Raw genomic sequence first — 22,678 nt, forward strand, 5'->3', positions numbered from 1 at the left:
GTATGTGATAGAGCTATATCTAGAAGATATATTGAGAAGAATGTTTGGATTAAATGTCAAATTTCAAATTTCTTCTGATGATTTTTAAGATTCATGATTTTATAAAAGTTCTAGTAGTGTACAAATCAATATATTTTTATTAGTTCTACTAAGCAAGCAATTTTTTTTTTTTTTAAATGTCAGTGGCCAAAATCTTGGTTGCGACATCAAGTTTTTGATTGCAATCCTAATGCGATCACACGATTGAAGTCGCATAAGCCACATTTGACTGGAGTTCCTCTACACTATAAAGGATTGATACTACCGTGATTTGAAACCTTGGATCAACCATGTGTCACCTCATTAATATGTAGCTTGTAGTCCCTATGAAATTTACAACATCAATTAATGGTTCAATGCACATAAATTTGACAACAATTTAGATGGTTAACATTGTTCAACTACATGGTTAATTACGTTTAGTAACGAATAATGAATATAACAAGCTGTCGCAACTCATTAACAATCCACTAAACACAATTAACCACATTTTTTTAGCGTCATTAAACATGGTTTTTCGAATATTAAAATATATACTAACCATGTAAATTGTGTTGAAAATATCCATGATTTTGCGGCTTTTGTTGAAGACGGATTCTACTAAGGTGTCTCCTTGTAATAGGTATGTTCCATACTCCAAAGATGCTAAGAGGGTGAAATGAAGCAGTAAAGATACATACAGTAGGGAGGGATCATAAGTTTGTAGTGGAAACTGTAAAGTTGATTCAATAATCCCAGTGTAGAGGCTCACGTACGTTGAAGTTTGAAAATGAAAAGAAGAAAAGACTGTTAAATATGTTAAATGAATGAATAGCCTTTTAAATTTGATTTTGATTTTGATATTGAAGACAGACAGGTCACTCTAGTGGAGATACAACTTGTTGGTATAGGGAAGGAATCCATGTTTGTGGTGGAAGGTGATAGGCAGTGGCAGTGAAGAGTGGTGAAGGAAATCCCAAAAGATAGGGAAAGGAAACCTCCACCACAATTTGCAAAGTTGAGCCCCATGATAACAAGCTAATCTAGTAGAAGAATAATTAATGAAAATCAATAAAAAAATAATATAAAAAAACTATTCCAAAGTCAAAGACCTGGCACAAATAAACTTCTTAAATTTAACATACAAATATCTAACTAAAACCATAAACTTGAAAGCGCTCTGACTAAACGGCTAGTTTTACAGCACAAATGCGGTCCAAAAGTGAAATTAAAGTTTTACAGCATAAATGTTGTTGTCGGGGTGGGGGGTGGAGTTTAGCAGCCCCTCCAAGGAGGATGCAGTAAACAACAGGAGCCTCTACAAGTTCTTCCTCAAATGGCTTATCACACTGTTTTGTCAACTTAAAATCAAAGCATTACTTATTCTCTGAACACTCCTTGAATTCAATTGATGGACGCTTGATAGCTTTCCTCCCGAAACCATCACCAAAAGATTCAAATTCGATTTCGTCATCATCACTGTAAACAGTCTCCGAAGTCACTCGATTCTGATAGCTTCTTAGTTGAATAAGATATACATTGAAGTAATATCTCACCATGTCTTTTCTTGTCCTCTTTTGAAAGTAACTGGACGGATTGTTCCAAAAAGACTTGTTTTGGGAGGGGATTTTTAGACTCATTATATCCTTAAATCTCTTTTCCTCATCACCTGTCCATTGAAGTGAAACTTCCTCACCCATTTTATCAAATCCCCAATGGTAAAATGCAGAACCCAATTCAAACTTCAGCTTCATCCTGTTTGCAGCAATATGCAATCTTACACAGTCAACTGAACCTTGAACATTGCAGCTACACTTTCCTCGTCTTCCTCTACCAACAAGATCTGTTTCTGTAGTAGGTCTTGAATCATCTTTAACAGGCCATACTTGTGTGCCTAACGATTTAGAGTCACTCCCATAAACTACACCAGTCCATTGCGGGACTTCCACTTGGAAAAGAGGACCAACAGAAACAACCTTATCACGAGAATCATCACTAAATGGGTCATATTTTTTCTCTTCAGTCCCAGCTGCATTGGCAGTTGATTTTTTCTTTTTTCTCACAGCTGCTTTGGTAGTTGGTTTTTTCTTGTTGATCACGATATCTGGTTTGCCAGTTGTTTTCTCCATAGGACTTTTTTCTGATTCCATAGCGTGCAACTTAAGAGACATAGAGAGCCTTTTACTACGTCTCAGATTCACCCTACCTTGCTGACCAAGAGAAACAGGATCCTCATACTTGGCAGGATGTATCTTCACCAAATGTAAAGCATAAAGTTTCAGAAAATTCAGTAGATATTTTTTGCATAAAACTTAAATAAAATTTCTTCTTTTAGATCTTGTCAACTAGTAGTTAGCAGCAAGCTGAGAGTTTGGAATTTTATATATATTGTTTTAGGAAAGAAACCGGTAGATTGTGATTATATATTTATTATGAATGCAACCGGTAGATTGTGATTATATATTTATTATGAATGCATAATTAAGTACATTGTAATGCTAATCATAAATACAATAAAAAGATAACTAGCCATTCATGTGAAAACATTCTGGTTGAGGATATGAAACGCACAAAAAATCCAATGTGTAAAATTCATGTATAAAATCATTATGTGTAGTGAAAATATACCTTGGATGATGATCCACGGTTTGGTTCTGCATGCTTTCTGACCGACAGAACATCTCGTGCCCTCAGCATCTGAACAAAAATGTCCTGGTATCCTTTATACTCCTTCCCCTTTGATGGTTCTGTTAATGGTTGAGCTGCAGGCGATTCCCGATTACGTTTGCGAGAATTAAATTCCTTCTCAGTTTCCGCACAAGAGGCGGTTATATCATCCTTAACACCAGTGCCCAATTTTTCATCGTCGCCGCCATGACCATCACTGTTAACATTTTGGAGACCATCGCATTTGTTATTTTGATTTTTAGTGTCTAATAAATAACCATCACTCTTCTGGTTAACCAAATCAATGTGCTTTATGATGTTACTCGATTCTAACGGGACAAAATCATCATCTTTGTCCTTTAGATTTGAGCAAAAAAGGTTTTGAAACTCTTTTTCTAGATCTATTGGCAATGAGTTCAAATACCCATCATTCCCATTTTTTAAACTCTTCTCTTCGAAAGATTTCCTGAGCCAACCTTCGAAATCATTCAGATATTTGTCAAAAACTAATTTCACCGAAGCTAGAACACGAAGGTCCAAACCCAGTTCAACTATCACAGAATTCCACAACCCTTTTCTCGATACCGCATCATACCCGCCTTTTTCCTTCACAAGGGCGAATAATTGATATAAATCAAGCAATTGACCCTCACCGAGCATGACTGGCACAGGCCTCACAGTGCCTCTACTACAATTCTCCTTTAGGTAAGCCGAAAAAAGTTGAAAAAACAAAGATTTTTGTTTAGCCTTGTCATTGTCATGATCAGAACTATCAACACGACCCTCGACAAGACAACCGCCATTTTTATGAAATTCAGTAAAAGTTTCAGCTTCAGGCCGATCAAGGGATGACCCGTTTGCCATGAACTTTTGACTCTACTTCTATACTCGATATGTTTTGAATTTTAGATCAAAAATAAAGGTGGCAAAGAAAAACCTAGCTTGCCCTTTGGTTTATGTTGATCGTACAAACACAGAACCTCACAAAAATGGCGGTGACATCATGGAAATGAAGGGTTTCCTGGCAGTATGAAGAGATAGGTACAATTAATCACAAGATCAAAGTCGAAACCTGAAAATTACTGATAATTGATGGTGGCGGTGATGGTGCTAACTGGTGCTGCTGAAGAATTTCGATGCTGCAAATGAAAAAAATTAGTTGAATTTGAGTTTTTATTCAAAAGGATAAGAAATATGGTGCAAAAATAAATGACTAAGGGGTATTTCTCTTACCTTCATTTCATTCCCCTTCTTTGAAATCCCTCCCAACAAAATAATTTTTGACATTAAAAAAAATCAAACACTTGTTGTTGTTCCTTTATAATGCTAAATACTAGGGTTGTTAATTGGGCGGGCCAAGCCGATTAAGTCTAGTCCGATAAAGCCCAAATCGATTAGGTCAAGTCAAACCTACAATAAAAAATGGACATGAATCCACTGCAGTTGAGAAACCATACACGCTGTGGGTAATTTCGGCCATTGATTTGAGATCAGACGATTAAGATTACCGATTCATTAAAGCATTTACAAATCATCTCATACATCAATTTTAAATCGGACGGTAGAAGTGAGTAATTGTGTCACGCTGTTGCGCACCAAATCCATTTCCCAAATCAAACTTAGGGGGATGTATTGGATCAGATCTTAAAATATAATTTTGACATAAAAATTCTTCTATATTTTAAAAGACTATAAAAATATAATGACTTTCCTTAAAAAAAAAATTAAAAAAAAAAAATATATATATATATATATATATATATATATATATATATATATATATATATATATATATAATGATTTCTAAAATTTTGTAATTTTTAAGATGGGATTTAAAATTGGTCAAAAAGAAAGGTGGAATTCAATAGATCGAAATGGTATAAATTTATAACGGTTGAAAAAATTACTTATAAATTTATAACGGTTGAAAAAATTACTTATAAATTTATAATTTCCCAAAGGGCCCCCTTGACTTTTATCAAATATATTAAAAGTTACAAAACTAAATGCAAATATAATAATAAAATAATAATGTGCGGATAAAGAAAAGTATAATCGTCCCAGTGAGATTAGGTCAGTTGTCAACGACACTGCATTATAAATGCAGGGGCAGGGGTTCGAACCCCGGACACCCCACTTTTTCATTTAAGAGGTGAATTTCTAGCCATTAGGCTACTTGACAAAAAAAAAAGTATAATTAACACAATTGTTTCCACACACACACATAGTCATTCTTATATTGTCGATAATATATTTTAATGGTTATAAAGTCTGGCCTGGTTATGTCAGGTATGCGATAATAAAGTCTGGCCTGGTTATGTCAGGTATGCGATAATCAAACGTAGGTGAATGTATTGGGTCAAACCTTCAAAAGATTATATAAAAGTCTTATATATTTTAAAAGACAAAGTCTGGCCTGGTTATGTCAGGTATGCGATAATCAAACGTAGGTGAATGTATTGGGTCAAACCTTCAAAAGATTATATAAAAGTCTTATATATTTTAAAAGACAAAGTAAGGTTTTGTAATTTGAAAGATTTAACTCGTAAAAATTTATAAGATTTGAAATGACAATAAACAATGAAGATTTTTTTTTGGATAGTAAAATGTTATTAAGTTACTAGTCGTATCCAGGGTTTGTGCCCTGAGCTTCCTTCTTAGAACTCTTTTCATGTCACTTAGAAAACAAGGAACAACTCACATTTCATCAACATTAGGATAGTAACTTTTGTTGACAAAACCAATTGAAGGAGACTTACAAGGATAAACATCAGGTAGCTCCTCCACTCTTGTCTTCCAGACACCTTGATATGGACCTGCAATGCGTCCCAATAAAAGTGAGTGAAACTGAAAACAACAAAGAGAAGAAGAAAAACCCACTTCTACAATTGTGTTAATCTGAGATACAATTGTGTTATTTGAACATCAAAATAGAGACGTTGTATATGTTTCTCTTACTACTTACCTACTACAACAACTTACACACATTTTAAAAATTAACACAAACCAAATGACACCCGTATTCGACACCAAAATTTGATGTCAAAAAATTGTTTCTCTTAAAGCTAAGCAGTCATAGATTGAAGTACAATTACAAGACCAGCAGCACTCAGTAGCAGTTGTTGACTGCTGATCCAAATAGATAACACCCCACATTGAATTCAAACATATACAATCTATAGTTCTAAAGGAAGAACATTTCAATTGGAGCAAAGAAAAAGTTGCAATGAAGAGAGCAGCACCATATCAATTATTTTGAGACAAAAAGGGCAAAAATTTTGTAATATTACAGCCATCAATATCATATCCAACATTAATGACATCATTAAATGAAGCAATACACTGCAAACAGGTCATTCAGCGGACTTTTTATCCAAACGAAAAATGAAGCAAGAAAGACTTTGATGAGTTATACCACAAAACTGAGAAAGGGTTATAAAAATGTTCATTGAAGAGAGAATCAGGGTAGAATCTCATCTTAGACTGATAAAAGCAAGATTGTGAAGAGTAGACCAGATGAAGAATAATCCAATAGTTAGAGGTCAAGTCATGAAGAGGGATTTAGAGGTAGATGATCTATATTTGGACCTAATACATGACAGGACTATAGGCATCAATTTATACATATAAACGACCCGACCTAGTAGGAAAAAGATTGGTTGTTGTTTTTTCTTCACCATTCGTGATTGCTTTTTGACAAATGAATCAATGTTGGTTGCCATAAATTATAGGCAGGTCTACATCATTAAATTGAGAAATCTAATTTCCCATTCCCAACCCAAAAGAAAACATTAACGTTTTAGCTCCCAATATGAATACAAACCCAAGAGATTATAGCACACAAAACTACGATAATTGTGTGGGTGCTGCTGATCTGTGTGTTGAGTTTAGCAATTTATAATCTGATGTCAAAACATAATTGAATGTAATCACATGTGTCAGTGTCAGTGTCGATGTTGGACAGTAGACACACCTTCAATTAGAAGTGTTAATGCTATACAGGTGAAAAACCCAATTGAGGAAGTGTTAAAGTGTATGTGCTAAACACATTTCGACATCATAATTTAGATGTCAAACAAAAAAATAATTTTTGTTAGAGTTAACCAACCAGTCATAGATCCTCCTAATAAGATTAATCTTCATTGAGGAAAATGGGCAAACATTCAATGATGAAACAAAACGGGAAACTTACAGTGTTTAGGTCGATGGAATTCAACAAAGAACTCTTGTATGGCATCATTAATCATTTCCACCTTGTAATCACTCATCATCCTGATTCACAATAAAAAGATTAGAAGGTTCAGAGGAAGAGGAAGGAAAGACAACAAAATTCCAAAAAAAAAACTCTTCGAAATCAGAAACAAAATTAAATTAATTAATCAATTGATGGATCGTATGAATGGTGGATTAATGGATTAAATTGTCATCCATAGTTTTACGGTGTTTACTTTTCAAATACAATATTAATAAAAAATTTCTTTTTATAACTCTAATTAATAATAATTTCATCACTCTCAATTCAATATATTTCACTTTGCATTTATGATAATGGAAAATGCATCAATACTTAACAAAAACACTTAAAATTATTTTTCTCTCACCTTCATTTATACATTTTTCTTAATATGTGTGAAATGAGAGCTTTTGACTCAGTTAAGCTGAGACGGAGGGAATATTTTCTTTTTTATGAAATATATAGATATATCTTTTTCTTTTAGAGGATAAATATACCTTGTAATTTTAGAATTGTATTTTATTTTAAACTAGCTAAACGTGTCTGATTTTCTGCTCTTTTAATTGGTTAAAGTTTGAAAATTATAAACGGTTGTTTTTTTATGAAACTTTGATCTTGATTAAAACTAAGAGTGTAAATGTTTGTTATTTTCAACTTATAACAAAGCAAACTATTTATGATATCTATTTCAATGACACCAACAATATAATAAAAAAATATAATCTAAGGGTGTATTGGATTAGGATCTTAAAAGATAATTTTTGTTTAAAAAAGTCTTAGGATTTTAAAAGACTTTGCAGAATTGAGAGAGAGAGAGAGGAGAGAGAGGAGAGAGAGAGAGAGAGAGGAGAGAGGAGGAGGGAGAGAGAGAGAGAGAGAGAGAGAGAGAGAGAGAGAGAGAGAGAGAGAGAGAGAGAGAGAGAGAGAGAGAGAGAGAGGAGAGAGAGAGAGAGAGAGAGAGGAGAGAGAGAGAGAGAGAGAGAGAGAGAGAGAGAGAGAGAGAGAGAGAGAGAGAGAGAGAGAGAAGAGAGAGAGAGAGAGAGAGAGAGAGAGAGAGAGAGAGAGAGAGAGGAGAGAGAGAGAGAGAGAGAGAGAGAGAGAGAGAGAGAGAGAGAGAGAGAGAGAGAGGAGAGAGAGAGAGAGAGAGAGAGAGAGAGAGAGAGAGAGAGAGAGAGAGAGAGAGAGAGAGAGAGAGAGAGAGAGAGAGAGAGAGAGAGAGAGAGAGAGAGAGAGAGAGAGAGAGAGAGAGAGAGAGAGAGAGAGGTCTTAGGATTTTAAAAGACTTTGCAGAATTGAGAGAGAGAGAGAGAGAGAGAGAGAGAGAGAGAGAGAGAGAGAGAGAGAGAGAGAGAGAGAGAGAGAGAGAGAGAGAGAGAGAGAGAGAGAGAGAGGTCTTAGGATTTTAAAAGACTTTGCAGAATTGAGAGAGAGAGAGAGAGAGAGAGAGAGAGAGAGAGAGAGTAAAATCTTAAAAGAAAAAACAATCAAATCTCATGTTTTCATGAAAGACTTTTTTATGCTAAAATTTCACTAGAAAATCTCACAAAATCCATCAAAATCCGATTTATTAAACAATCCTTCAAAATTTGAATGATTTTGAATACCACAAGACTTCTTTTAAGTGATGAAGAGTCTTGATTGAATGCCACAAGATTCTTGTTTAATGATAAAGAGTCTTGATTGAATACCAGAAGATTTTTTTTAAAGTTGAAAAGAGTCTTGATTGAATACAACATAACTTTTTCATGATAAAAAAGTTTTTTAAAATCTCATAGAATCATAATCCAATACATCCCCCTAAATCCTTTTTTTTAACGGCACCACTAAAAATCTTTATTATAGGAAAATTTGTTTATATGTATAATTGTGATAATGAAAAAGTAAGTATAAATATACTCACCTAGTTTGTTACATTTTTTTTTGGTCAAATGCCTTTTTTTTTTTATTTTAAACGATTTGGTCAAGTAGCCTAGTGGTTAGAGCTCACACAATTTAATTGTGGAGAAGTGGAGTGCCCGGGGTTCGAACCCCGGCTCCTGCATATATATATATATATATATATCGTGTTTGTTACATTGTTTTTAATATTTAAATTTATTCTTATCTATTTAATACATGTGTTATTTGTATTGAAAAAGAGGATATTTTTATAAGGAGAAAAAGTCAGTCCAAAACAACCGAAATGAGTTATTTCTTTATATATAGTAGGGTTAATTATGTTTTTGGTCCCTATAAATATGTCAACGTTTTGTTTTAGTCTCTCTAAAAATTTTCTACAACTTTTAGTACCTATAAAATTTTCAATCACTACTTTTGGTCCCTAATTTTAAGTAAAATTTTATATTTTTTAATGAAATTGTGCAAAATGTATAGAATATTGTAAAAATCACTCCCCAAAAAATTAGAATTTTTTTAACAAAACATGAATTAAATATGAATTTTTTATTGTCAAAAATATAAAAATTAATATTAGATTCATGTCTTAGTAAAAAATTCTAATTTTTTTTTGGAGAGATCCTTATAATATATTATGCATTTTTCTGCAAAATTTTATTTAAAAATATGAATTCTACATATGAGTTTACTTTAAAGGAGGGACTAAAAGTAATGATTGAAAATTTTATAGCGACTAAAAGTTGAAGGAAAATTTTAGAAGGATTAAAATGAAAAATTGGTATATTTATAGGGACCAAAAATATATTTAACATAGATAAATATGAATGTGTATATTAGTAAGTGGGAATATTAGGATTCATCCTTGCAAGGTGAGTTCTCTCTATATTCAACGGGACAGGTAAGCGAGGGTAAGCAGGCACTGTTCGAAGGAGTTAATTAATCTCTGAATCTTACCAAAGAGGTTATCTTATGAAATATTTTAACTTATAACATTAAAATAAGAAAATAATAGTTTTTTTTTAGGAAAAAAATAAGAAAATAATAGTACATAACAAGAAAAATTATCCTTTCTATATATATATATATATATATATGTGACTATGTCTGTCCGCTCTTTTTACCGCACTAACGTATGTGTGTATATTTATTTTTTGAACAAGCCAAAAAGAAATAAAATAATCACCAAGAGGAGTTCATCGCAGAAGGCGTGCAGAGATAAACGCTTCTCAAAAGAATACAAGGTCCAGTTGTATGTTGCCTAACAGCTAGCAAACACAAAAAAAGAAGGAAAAACACATTACACCATAACACCCATACAAATTAAAGGGTGCCACCACCGGTCATTATAACTGAAAGCGGAAGTTAGCCTATTAGCCTTTAACCAAGTAAAAGACACAAACTTTACATTGTCAAAAATTTGTTCCAAGTCTTGTATTTTGTCTTCGAAGATCCTGTTGTTTCTTTCATTCCAAACGATCCAGTCACAAGCGTGTCGGATCACATTAAAAAAAGAACGAGTAAATCGCGGTAACCCCGCCATATAACTATACTGCTGAAGATGAATTCTGATAGAGTCTGGAGAGATGAAATAACGTGTGTGTATTTTATTATGTTTGTTTGTATAATTTTGATTGTAATTTTTAAACTATTAAATATTAATGAAAATTATTCGTACATCGACTTATCTACAAATTATATATTGTCAAAACATATAATGAAATTATTTATCAACTTGACGTATTTTGATTTGTTTGTATATAAAATAAAAATAAAAATAAAATAACGATAATTTTCTTATTGATTATATTTATAGTAACATATAATTGACCTAATTTGTTACACTTAAAACAGGACATATATTCATATCGTGTTTGTTACTTGAAATATTTTGTGTGTAACAAAAAAAATTGTGTTTGTTACACTTTTTAATATTTAAATTCACTCTCATCCATTATTTTTTTAAATGATAAAGAAAAAATCGAACATATAAAATTTATTACATTTTGTTTTAATATTTGAATTTACTTTTATCTATTTGTTATATCTATTATCTGTATTGAAAGTTGAAGGTAATTTCGGAAGAAAAAAACCAATAGATAACATACTACAGTATAATACAAGTTACATATATTTAGTTATTTTTTTCCCTTAAAAAAAATTATATTTTTTGGAAGGGTAGTTACGAATAACGGTTTTTTCTCAACAAAAAACAAGAAAAGCAAATAACAACTGATGCTATTTTCCTCCCAGTTTCCTTTATCGCATAACAAACTGTCTCTATATATAAACATAAACCTTAAGCCATAAGAAAGAACACACTCACTTTCACAAGTGTTTTGTTTCAATTTTCTTTTCAAGAGTTTTTCGATAATCAAATCAAAATCAAAAAATGTACAGGGTAGCAAAAGCATCCGAGTACCTGGTGATAACCGGAGCTGGAATCGAAGACATCAAACTTGCAAAGAAATCATGGGTTTTCCCTGGTCAATCTTGCACCGTCTTCGACCTCTCACCGGTGAACTATACCTTCGAAGTTCAAGCCATGAGTGCTGAAAAACTGCCTTTCGTTCTTCCCGCTGTCTTCACAATTGGTCCTCGTGTTGATGATCAGGAAAGCCTCCTCAAATACGCTAAACTGATTTCCCCTCATGATAAACTCTCGAATCATGTCAAGGAACTCGTTCAAGGAATCATTGAAGGGGAGACACGTGTCCTCGCTGCTTCGATGACCATGGAAGAGGTTTTCAGAGGAACAAAAGAGTTTAAACAAGAAGTATTCGAGAAAGTTCAACTCGAACTAAACCAATTCGGGTTATTGATTTACAATGCGAATGTTAAGCAATTGGTGGATGTGCCTGGTCATGAATATTTCTCCTATTTAGGGCAAAAGACGCAAATGGAAGCAGCGAATCAAGCTAGGGTTGACGTGTCAGAAGCTAAGATGAAAGGTGAAGTTGGCTCGAAATCTAGGGAAGGACAAACACTGCAGAATGCAGCAAAAATTAACGCGGAGACGAAAGTTATTGCTATGCAGAGGGCTGGAGAGAGTGACAAGGAGGGATTTAGAGTTAGGACTGAAGTGAAGGTTTTTGAGAATCAAAGAGAGGCTGAAGTGGCTGAGTCTAATTCTGAGTTGGCGAAGAAGAAAGCGGCTTGGACTAAGGCGGCTCAAGTGGCTGAAGTCGAAGCTGCTAAAGCTGTGGCTCTAAGGGAAGCTGAGTTGCAGGGTGAGGTTGAGAGGATGAATGCTTTGACTACTACTGAGAAGCTTAAAGCTGATTTACTTAGCAAAGCTAGTGTTCAGTATGAAACCAAGGTTAGTCCATGCAAATATAACCCCTTCTTTCATTTATTAGTTATTATTATTATTCAAATTGGTTTACTAGCAACAATATTAATACTTCAATATCTTTTGGTAGAAAATAAGTCACTGTAGTTCAAGTATTTTGGCATACATGAATCTATCATTTGCTAAATTTATGTATCATTATAAAACTAAATCATACGGTATGTTCATATAATATTTGTTTTATGACAATTTTGTTCTAAATTAATTTTGTTAGGAATGTGCCAAATCTAAATCGTGGATCCCTTCGCTTGCTATTATTTTGTGTACTTTTGGTCAAGTTTGTTGAGTTAGCAAATGCTATGTTTTGTTTGGATTAAAAAAAAAATATGATTGACATATGGTATGTAAATGGCAAATAGATTGAAGAATATGGAATTATTACTACCAACCAAACCTTGTCAATTTTTTTAACATGAAACAGTTATTTAAAAGTAAAACATAACAAAGTAGGTTGTATGCTAGATGAATGATTTTCAATGTTTATTTTTTAAGTACTGGTTGAAATTTTGGATGGTTTAGGTACAAGAGGCTAACTGGGAATTATACAAGAAACAAAAAGAATCAGAAGCAATTCTGTATGAGAAGAAGGCAGAGGCAGAAGCACAGAAAGCATTGGCAGATGCAACATTTTATGCGCGCAAGCAAGCAGCTGAAGCAGAGCTATACGCAAAGAAAAAAGAGGCAGAAGGGATTGTGACACTTGGGAATGCTCAAGGAGTGTATGTAAGTACACTTCTCAATGCACTTGGAAACGACTACACAGCTCTAAGGGATTACTTGATGATAAATGGTGGCATGTTTCAAGAGATGGCTAAGATCAATGCTGAGGCAGTACATGGACTTGAACCTAAGATTAGTATTTGGACTAATGGAGGCGGAATAACGGAAGGTTCTATGGGCATGAAAGAGGTTGCTGGTGTTTACAAGATGCTGCCACCTCTGTTTAAGACTGTCCATGAGCAAACAGGCATGTTGCCTCCTGCTTGGATGGGAACCTTATCCGACAAAAGCTCTTAATTAGGAGGATGCAAGTATTAGGTTTATAGTAGTAATACCTTTTATTTTGGTAATTTAGCAGTAGTACTTTTTATTCTGTGATACATGTGTCTGATTCACTAGTCTTTTTCATATGCATGGTATTTTATGAATGGATTTTTATAATGATTTAACTTGCCATAAGTTTGCTAATTTTTCATGCATGGTACAAAAGTAATGTATTTTTCATGCTTGGAAATGAATGGAATTTTCCATGCTTGATACTGTCATATTTTGGTAATTTAGTAGTTATAAGTTCAAAATCTTATATTATATGCTAATTTAATTTACAATTTTACATGCTTGGTATTTTATGAATGGAATTTTTGCAATAACAACTAAGCTCATGAAAAGGACTGACTAACATTACATTGTGGTTTTTTCTTATTTGGAAATATATATGCATACTCATAAACAGGAGCTATTATTTCTATTTTATTATCATGTTTCGAAGAGTTATATTATATAAACATTAAAATATAGACAACATAATCCCCGTGAGCTTAGCTCAGTTGGTAGGGATATTGCATATTATATGCAGGAGTCGGGGTTCGAACCCCGGACACTCCACTTCTCCACAATTAAATTGTGTGAGCTCTAGCCACTAGGCTACTTGACCAAAAAAAAAAAAAAAAATATAGACAACATATAAATTAATTGCCCATTCTTGCCTCTTCTGAGTCTGACGCTCCATCATAATATCACACTTCTCGACAACAACATCCCAAATCTTTACTTGATTGTCATTGGCACTTGCATAGGCATGACAATGGGGTGGGGTGGGGACGAGTATTACCTTCTCCGTACCCATATCCGATTTTTATATACTTACCCGTTACCCTACCCATACCCAACGGGGATGAGAAATTGAATCTCATCCCCGTACCCGATGGGTTCGGGTATCCCCGCCCCATCCCCGCATTGAATAATTGTTTTTAATAAAAAAAATAAAAGTTTTTTCATTCCCAAGAGCAACGTTGTAATACAATTGCACAAGTAAGAGAGACACCACACTCTTACCCAAAACCTTAAGACAATGAGTTTATGGGTCCTCTTACTTATAAGGTGTTCAACCTTTACTATTTTATCTGATGTAGGACATATAACTCACACTTGCAAACCAATAATAGGTACCAAATTCATGCTATTCTTTTTTTAATAACTCGGTATGGCTGTCATTGTTGTAAAAGACCATCTTCCTTGTAATAGACTAGAAAAAATAGGAGGCTGTGGATTAGAATTTCTCAACAAACCCACTGAATAACACCGCATCGCCTTTTGAAAGTTGGAATTGTTGATTTGGTGTTTTTACTTTGCACTGTCTAAACAAATGAATAATGTGGGGTGCGGTTATGGTGCATAAGGAAATTCTTATGCACCCTGCATAAATCCAGAAATGGTTTTGGAGTACAACTCACAGAAACCATTTCCACGGCAAAATGGTTTTGGCATAATTTTATGCAGGGTGCTGGAAACCATTAAGTACATGTAATGGTTTTGAAATACAACTCACAGAAACCATTTCTAGATTTATGCAGGGTGCATAAGGATTTCCTTATGCACCATAACCACGCCCGCAGCGGTGGTAGGATGCAAATACTGCATAAACTACTGTCCAACAGCGCACGTTAAAAACAGATTAAAATGGGGAAATACGGGAATGATTATGTGCAATATTGGTGCGGCTTTTGTTGCGAATAAAGTTGGAAAAGGTATGTTCCTAGGAAGGAGAAGCATTGGGGCCTCTACTCGCCAATGGATGGAAGAGATTGTTCCCGACAATGTAGCGTTTGAATTAGATTCAAAATTGGTGGTTGATATCTTCAATAATCCTATGAACGGTCTCTCTTATTTGGTTTTATTATTAAAGATTGTATTTTATCTTCAAATGTTAGTTGTCCAAACTCATTAGTTGAGTTTACGAGTAGCTCATGAGTTAGCTAGAGCGGCTACATGAACATCTATGGCTAGCTCTCATGTTTTTAACATTATCCAGGCATTTATTGAACAGACTATTGCAAATGATATGACAGAAGCTTATTTCCTTCAAAAAGAATTAGTTCATTATAGCACCAACGACTTCATCCACATTTTATCAAGCCTTTTTCAACTTCTCTTTTCCAGAAACTTGTCTTTTAACAGGACTAAACATGGATAGTTCACTTTATAGATCCTCTCAACAAGGTATATATATACTTCCAATGATGCTAAGAGGAAGAAATGAAGCAGTAAAGATACAATAGGGGAGTGGACTTAGATTGTTGAACCCATTGATAAAGAAAACGAATTTAGAGAGAATCAAAAGAAAGGAACATGAGAGAAAAGTGAAGATAAATTTGTTGTGGAAATTAACTAACAAGTTGGTTCAATAAACTTTAATGCTAAAACTTCATTATAATAAAGGAAAAGAAATGACAATGACCCTAATCCTGGTGGTTGAGTGAGTGGTCATTAGTTGACCATAAAAGAGAGAATAGCTAAATTTTGAAGTCACACATCGTTAAATCAAAAGAGAAGTACAACAAGTGTCCAATATAAAGTCCAAAGCAAACTTCCACTGAATCCACTCGAGAATCATCTATTTTTTATGATTTATGATAGCTCCTTTTTTATTTCCACAAAATGTAAGGACTAAAATCATATTTAACCCTTAAAATATTATATAATCAATATGAATCAACTATTTATCGCTACAAACAGAAGTGGCGGAGTGGTTCTTAGTGCTTGTTTAGTTTGTGACTACCTATGCGCCTGTTCGATCCACAATAGCGCCAGTTTTCAAAGTTTTGATATATATAATAATTGTAGCCGTCATGACATTATAATGCTTCATTGAAGCGGACCCTAGTTTGTGGCGGGGCTAGGTATTTGGCTAGTCCAGAACATAAGTCATCGGTTCGAGGTGTTCGAAGTGATGACTTCAAATGATGATGAGTAAAAAAGGGGATGTCGGTGGGGATGTCAGTCTAACTGTGTTAGAAGCGACCTGAAGAAGATCGTTGTTATATTTTGAGTTCGACTTGAAGAATACATTGCAAAATATGTCATGTCTACTCAATACCAAGTTGGATAATGTTTGCTGGAAACCCCATTCTACGGTCTCACCCTGTCTCCTTGTTTAGTTGCTTGAAGGGTGTAAATGTAGTCTCAGTCTGTGGTATAAAATAGTGTATATGGTGTCCACCCTCTCTCCTAGTTACATGGAGAAATTACAATTTGTACAAGTGCTCAATGTATACATAAGATGTATCACTCTAAATTTCCTTTGTTGGCATTAAGGGTAAAGATTGTAGGAAAGAAATAAAGATATTAGTTAATGTGTCTTTATAGCTATAATTGATTGTTGGTTTAGTTGACTTCTTGACTTTTATAACGTAAGCTTCTATGTAGTGGTGACAATATTCTATCCATTCTATAGTGAAATCATTGCTATGTGGTTGTTTGGGTCCGTCTTTTCTGCGGTTAATTTGGTTTTTGTGAGGCTTTGTTGCAATTCTGCAAGTATAAAACAAGCAGGAATACTATCATTTTTGCTGCCAGCAAGTACTCTAGCAAAATCATGTAATAAAACACCAATCTACCAAAATCAAGATATGTTCCCCCCACTATGTTTTGAACGATCCGCTGAGTACATATATTATTAGTATTGGAGTAAACAACCATTTTGGTCCTTAAATTTGTGAGACAATGTCATTATGTATAAAAAATGCCAACAAATAAAACCCCCGATTTTACATTGCTAATTAAAAGAAGAAGATATTAGAGCTTATAAGGAAATGCAAATGTGGGAATCTGCATATCATGACTCAAACGTGTAGCTATTTAGCAATTATTTTGGTCAGTATCTAAGGTCCTATATTGAGGTTAGACTATTATTTTTCCTATCCATTCTATACATAAATCATTGCTCAATTCTGCATTTGTTCTCTTTTATGCAGAATCTACTAAAGCTTTGGTGCAAATCTGCAAGAATGAAACAATCAGGAAATAAAAAGATCCATGTTTTTTAGGAAAAACAAATTCATAGGAAATAAAAGAAAGAAGTTAGCTGACAGAAAAAGGTTTCACAATCTTCCAAATTCATTCCTAGTGGTTGCATGCTCCTCATCAGTTGAATATGTATCTTACACTAAGAAAAACGAATTCAGAGGAATAGAAGAAAGAAGGTAAGTGGTAGAATTTGTCTCTTCGGAATTGGTCCGCTCCACATTGGCAAACATTTCTAGAATTGTTGCTAATCTATCTTTCCTTGCCATATTATAGCTTCCTCGATGATAAACAATGTCACTATGAATATGTATCTTATCAGTTGAATATGTATCTTACACTAAGAAAAACGAATTCAGAGGAATAGAAGAAAGAAGGTAAGTGGTAGAATTTGTCTCTTCGGAATTGGTCCGCTCCACATTGGCAAACATTTCTAGAATTGTTGCTAATCTATCTTTCCTTGCCATATTATAGCTTCCTCGATGATAAACAATGTCACTATGAGACATCATTGTACCTTGAAAGGTAACTTACATACTTCCATACCTCATTGATGATAGTAGGAAGAAATAAACAGTAGGGGGTGGTCATAGGTTCCTTATGAAAAAAATATTGACAATGATTTGGCGATGAAACTTATTGATCAAATGGCAAAAACTTACTTGTGCATGATGGAAAATGTGTCTCATTTGTGCACTATAGACTTGACCTTGTTTTTTTTTAAGTAAAGTCTGACTAAAAATTGTTCACTAAGGAATCAAACTCAGGTTCTTCTGAATAATTGCATTAAGAAAACCGAATTCATATGAATTGAAGAATGAAGGTAAATGGTAGAAAAAGGTGAAAATGAAATGAAATTGACCCAAATCCCATTGGTTGAGTACTCCTCATTAGTTCACCATATTGTTCTACTTTCTCTTCTCTCTCAAGTTTTTTCTACGATGCCAGAGAGAGTTTATATAGTATTGTTTTCTCACTGCTACCTTCTTTTGTCATTAAATTATTATATTATTGTTGCGTTTGTGTTCCTTTCGTTAGCTTTGTTGAGTAATGTTATTAGAAGGTTGTATGTATAGAATCCATATGGGAAGGTTGAATGAACCTTTGTTCGTTTCTTCATTTTTGTCACAAATAATAGAGATGGTTAAGTCTTGTTGTTGTTTTAGTACTGGCAAATAAACTATTGTTATTGTTCATTATTTTGCATACAATTTCCCTTTTCTTTTGAAGTGTATTTCTTTTTGTTTGTCTTCAGTTGTAGGACAATGACTTTGACATAAGATTGTAATCATTAACTCTGAATAGTAAAGGTAGAAGAAGATGGAAAATGCAATCTTATGGATTCAAAAGTTTCATTGCTTGACTTGTGCAGTGACAAGGAAGAATCTTCAAGGGTTTATTTCTTCGCCATGTTAATGGACTTGACAATAGGGTTCCAAACCATATGGTGAGCGTGGACGAGAAACCATATTGTTCATTATTGTGCAGATTGATTGACTTAGTGGGTCAATTTACTTGGCACAAGAGTGTTCTAAGTTAAGTAGTTGATTTGTTTAAATTTCATTAACCTTCGATTTGTATTATAAAAATATAATTTAAGAAAAAATTCATTGAAAAATTGGTCTTTAATCCATTTGTTTTAATTTTTTGACCAAAATGTCACTACAACTTTCAAAAAATAATCATTAAAAGCCAGTTTTCCAAAATGCACTGAAATTAGGTTAAAAAATAATCTAATTTTAACATAAAATTGGTTTGAAACAAATTAAATTGAATTAAACAGGTGGTTTGAAGTTATCAACAGATTCTGAACCTATTTTGGACTGATTGACACTAGTTAGAGAAATTAATCGGTTTTTAAGAAACTTATCATATGATTTAATAAATGACGTCAATGACTCATTTCAATTATAAGTTGTCCCATGTTTGTCCAAATAAATCACATGTTTTGAGATCAAATTATAGGCGGAGAGGATGCTTAGATTGGTATACCAAAGTGTAGGCTCTAATAAAGCATTTCAACAAACTTATGAGATGCATTCCTAAAACAATCTACTCACAAAAACAACCAACCAAGAGAAAAGAGAATATCAACAAACAACAACGCTAAACATTTAACCTACAAATGGTGGCTCTAATAGATGTCAAGAGCTGTTGAAAGCGCTCCGACTAAACGGCTAGTTTACAGCACAAATGCTGTCCTGAAGTGAAAACAAAGTTTTGAACCACATAGTTGTTGTCCAAAGGGGAGTTTGGCAGCGCGTCCAAGGAGCACGCAATAAACTGCCATTTAGCACCAGAACCGCGCCAAACAAAATTAATAGCAGCTTCTACAAGTTCTTTCTCAAATGGCTTATCACACTGTCTTGTCTACTTAAAATCAAAGTATTACTTGTTCTCTGAACACTCCTTGAATTCAATTGTTGGACGCTTGATAGCTTTCCTCCCGAAACCATCACCAAAAGATCCAAATTCGATTTCGTCATCATCACTGTCAACAGTCTCCGAAGTCACTCGATTCTGATAACTTCTTAGTTGAATAAGATATACATTGAAGTAATAACTCACCATGTCTTTTCTTGTCCTCTTTTGAAAGTAACTGGATGGATTGTTCCAAAAAGAATTGTTTTGGGAGGGGATTTTTAGACTCATTATATCCTTAAATCTCTTTTCTTCATCACCTGTCCATTGAAGTGAATGGGTCATATTTTTTCTCTTCCGTCACAGCTGCATTGGCAGTTGATTTTTTCTTCTTGATCACGACATCTGGTTTGCCAGTTGTTTTCTCCATAGGACTTTTTTCTGATTTCATACCGTGCAACTTAAAGAGACATAGACAGCCTTTTACTACGTCTAAAATTCACCGTACCTTGGTGACCAAGAGAAACAGGATCCTCATGCTTGGCAGGATGCATCTTCCCCATCTGTAAAGCATAAAGTTTCAGAAAATTCAGTAGATATTTTTTGTATAACACTTGAATAAAATTTCTTCTTTTAGATCTTGTCAACTAGTAGTTAGCAGGAAGCTGAGAGTTTGGAATTTTATATATATTTTAGGAAAGAAACCTGTAGATTGTGATTATATATTTATTATGAATGCAGAATTAAGTACATTGTAATGCTAATCATAAATACAATAAAAACATAACTAGCCATTCATGTGAAAACATTCTGGTTCAGGATATGATCCACAGTTTGGTTCTGCATGCTTTCTGACCGACACAACATCTCATGCCCTCAGCGTCTGAACAAAAATGTCCTGGCCTCCTTTATACTCCTTCCCCTTTGATGGTTCTGTTAATGGTTGTGCTACAGGCGATTCCCGTTTACGTTTGCGAAAATAAAATTCTTTCTCAGTTTCCGCACAAGAGGCGGTTATATCATATCCTTAACACCAGTGCCCAATTTTTCATCGTCGCCGCCATTACCATCACCGTTAACATTTTGGACACCGTCACATTTGTTATTTTGGATTTTAGTGTCCGATAAATAACCATCACTCTTGTGGTTAACCAAATCAATGTGCTTTATGATGTTACTCGATTCTAACGGGACAAAATCATCATCTTTGTCCTTTAGATTTGAGCATAAAATTTTTTGAAACTCTTTTTCTAGATCTATTGGCAATGAGTTCAAATACCCATCATTCCCATTTTTTGAACTCTTCTCTTCGTAAGATTTCCTGAGCCAACCTTCGAAATCATTTAGATATTTGTCAAAACCTAATTTCACCGAAGCTAGAACACGAAGGTCCAAACCCAGTTCAACTATCACAGAATTCCACAACCCTTTTCTCGATACCGCATCATACCCACCTTTTTCCTTCACCTTTTTCCTCACCGAGCATGACCGGCACAGGCCTCGCATTGCCTCTACTACAATTCTCCTTTAGGTAAACCAAAAAAAGTTGACAAAACAAAGATTTTTGTTTAGCCTTGTCATTGTCATGATCAGCACTATCAAGAATGAAACAAGCAGGAATACCATCAGTTTTTCTGTCAGAAAGTAACTGGCAAAATCACGAACATTAATTTACTAATTTGTTGCACTAATGCTATTTGGTTTTTATATTAAGATTACCATATCTTACAAGATCAGCTTGTGTGGTGAGGGGTTCAAGTGCAACTTTTATAAAAATAGTTCCATGCGTTATATCTTTTTACTGTAGGACTTGTTTTTCTCATACACACGCACGCTATTGAGCTATATAAGTTGATAATATATGGTGGTTGACTCAAATAGATAAAACTTTAATAGGAATGGAGTTAGTTTGTTGTTAAAGTGTGTCGCAATCAAGATCACAGTTGTTCCATATGTAATAAGCTATTAAGCTTTACAATGAATTTAATAAAACACTAATTAAATACATTAACTACAACTGATACTAATAGAGTATCAACCCGATATAGAATTGGTACAGCAATCTAGCTATTTCAATGTGTTTTAGGCATTAATGAAAATTTGGATTCTTTTAATGTTGAACAGCAATCTGATTGTCGCAGTGTGCGAAATAAGTTTAGGAATATTCATTCCTAACTAGTGCAAATATATTGTAACACAGTTAATCGATCTCGGTCGTTGATTCAAATTGGATGGTTGAGAACGGTTATTGGTCCACGCAGTTACATCACCAAATTCAATTCTGTGAAAATATACTATAACCATTGGATTTCAGAATTTATATCAATCTTGAAATGATACTTTATTTTTGCTGGAGCATGACATCCATCCAACCTATATGGAGGATAAGAAAACAATTGGATGCTTCAAATATTTCCAAATTATACTAAAATATAGGCATGGACAGTATCATTTTTATATGTAAAGGAGTAATAATCAAGTGTTTCTAAAATAAAATAAAAAAAACAAGTAATATGGTAGGAACTAATTAAATTTATTCATCCATACGAGTTTCACACTTCCACCCTTTTGTTTTAAGCCAAAGGGAACTTGCATTTAGTGTTTGTTTGGTAAGATATAATAATGAGTTTTTGACTTATAACTTATAAGTTTATATGATTAAAAAAGATTTGTTTGCTAACTATCAGTTTTACACGAGCTTATAGTTTATTTTCATGTGTTTATAAAGGTATTTGATAAGCTAATTCAAATAGCTTATAGCTTATCAATTTTTATCTTCATTTTACCCCTACAATCTGAATTGAAAAAATAAATAACTAAATGCACTTTTTTTATACCATTTAATTCATATTTATAAGCTACTTCAACCACTAATTTTACTAAACACTACAAATTCAATCAGCTAATTTATTCGCTATCGGCTATAAGTTAACTTATAAGTCATCTACTATAAGCTCATCCGCCATAAGCCAGCGCTAATTTTTACCAAACAGAGCCTTAAACATTTTCTTCTAAGAGCATGTTTGGCCCTGCTTATTTTTCACTTCTCTTCTACTTTCAAGGAGAAGTAGGGCCAAACACAATTTTAATAAAGTTCTTAATAAGAGAAGTATCTTTTTTGGAAGGAAAGA

At 33.7% G+C, this 22,678-nt stretch overlaps 2 protein-coding genes across 10 annotated transcripts; one reads left to right on the top strand and one right to left on the bottom strand.

The window, feature by feature from the left end:
* Positions 1-1,131: 1,131 nt before the first annotated feature.
* On the bottom strand, positions 1,132-7,092 carry LOC25484364 (AT-rich interactive domain-containing protein 2). 9 transcript variants are annotated; one of them, XM_024780535.2, is made up of 6 exons: positions 6,878-7,090; positions 5,445-5,501; positions 3,919-4,095; positions 3,758-3,824; positions 2,647-3,384; positions 1,132-2,279 (listed from the first exon to the last, which is right to left on the bottom strand). In XM_024780535.2, the coding sequence occupies exons 5-6, from the start codon at positions 3,343-3,345 to the stop codon at positions 1,395-1,397; spliced, it is 1,584 nt and encodes a 527-aa protein (XP_024636303.1). In that variant the 5' UTR covers positions 3,346-3,384; positions 3,758-3,824; positions 3,919-4,095; positions 5,445-5,501; positions 6,878-7,090; the 3' UTR covers positions 1,132-1,394. The 9 variants fall into 9 exon arrangements, with proteins under 9 accessions (XP_024636303.1, XP_024636291.1, XP_024636298.1 ...); XM_024780523.2 differs by having other exon boundaries at positions 2,647-3,824; positions 6,878-7,092; XM_024780530.2 differs by lacking the exon at positions 3,919-4,095.
* Positions 7,093-11,204: 4,112 nt separating this feature from the next.
* Positions 11,205-13,209, top strand: LOC25484366 (flotillin-like protein 1). The gene is made up of 2 exons (XM_013613171.3): positions 11,205-12,131; positions 12,684-13,209. The coding sequence occupies exons 1-2, from the start codon at positions 11,205-11,207 to the stop codon at positions 13,179-13,181; spliced, it is 1,425 nt and encodes a 474-aa protein (XP_013468625.2). The 3' UTR covers positions 13,182-13,209.
* The last annotated feature ends 9,469 nt before the right edge of the window (positions 13,210-22,678 follow it).

Source organism: Medicago truncatula, chromosome 1 (assembly GCF_003473485.1).
Source record: "Medicago truncatula cultivar Jemalong A17 chromosome 1, MtrunA17r5.0-ANR, whole genome shotgun sequence".
In the NCBI taxonomy this organism is placed as follows: Eukaryota; Viridiplantae; Streptophyta; class Magnoliopsida; order Fabales; family Fabaceae; genus Medicago; species Medicago truncatula.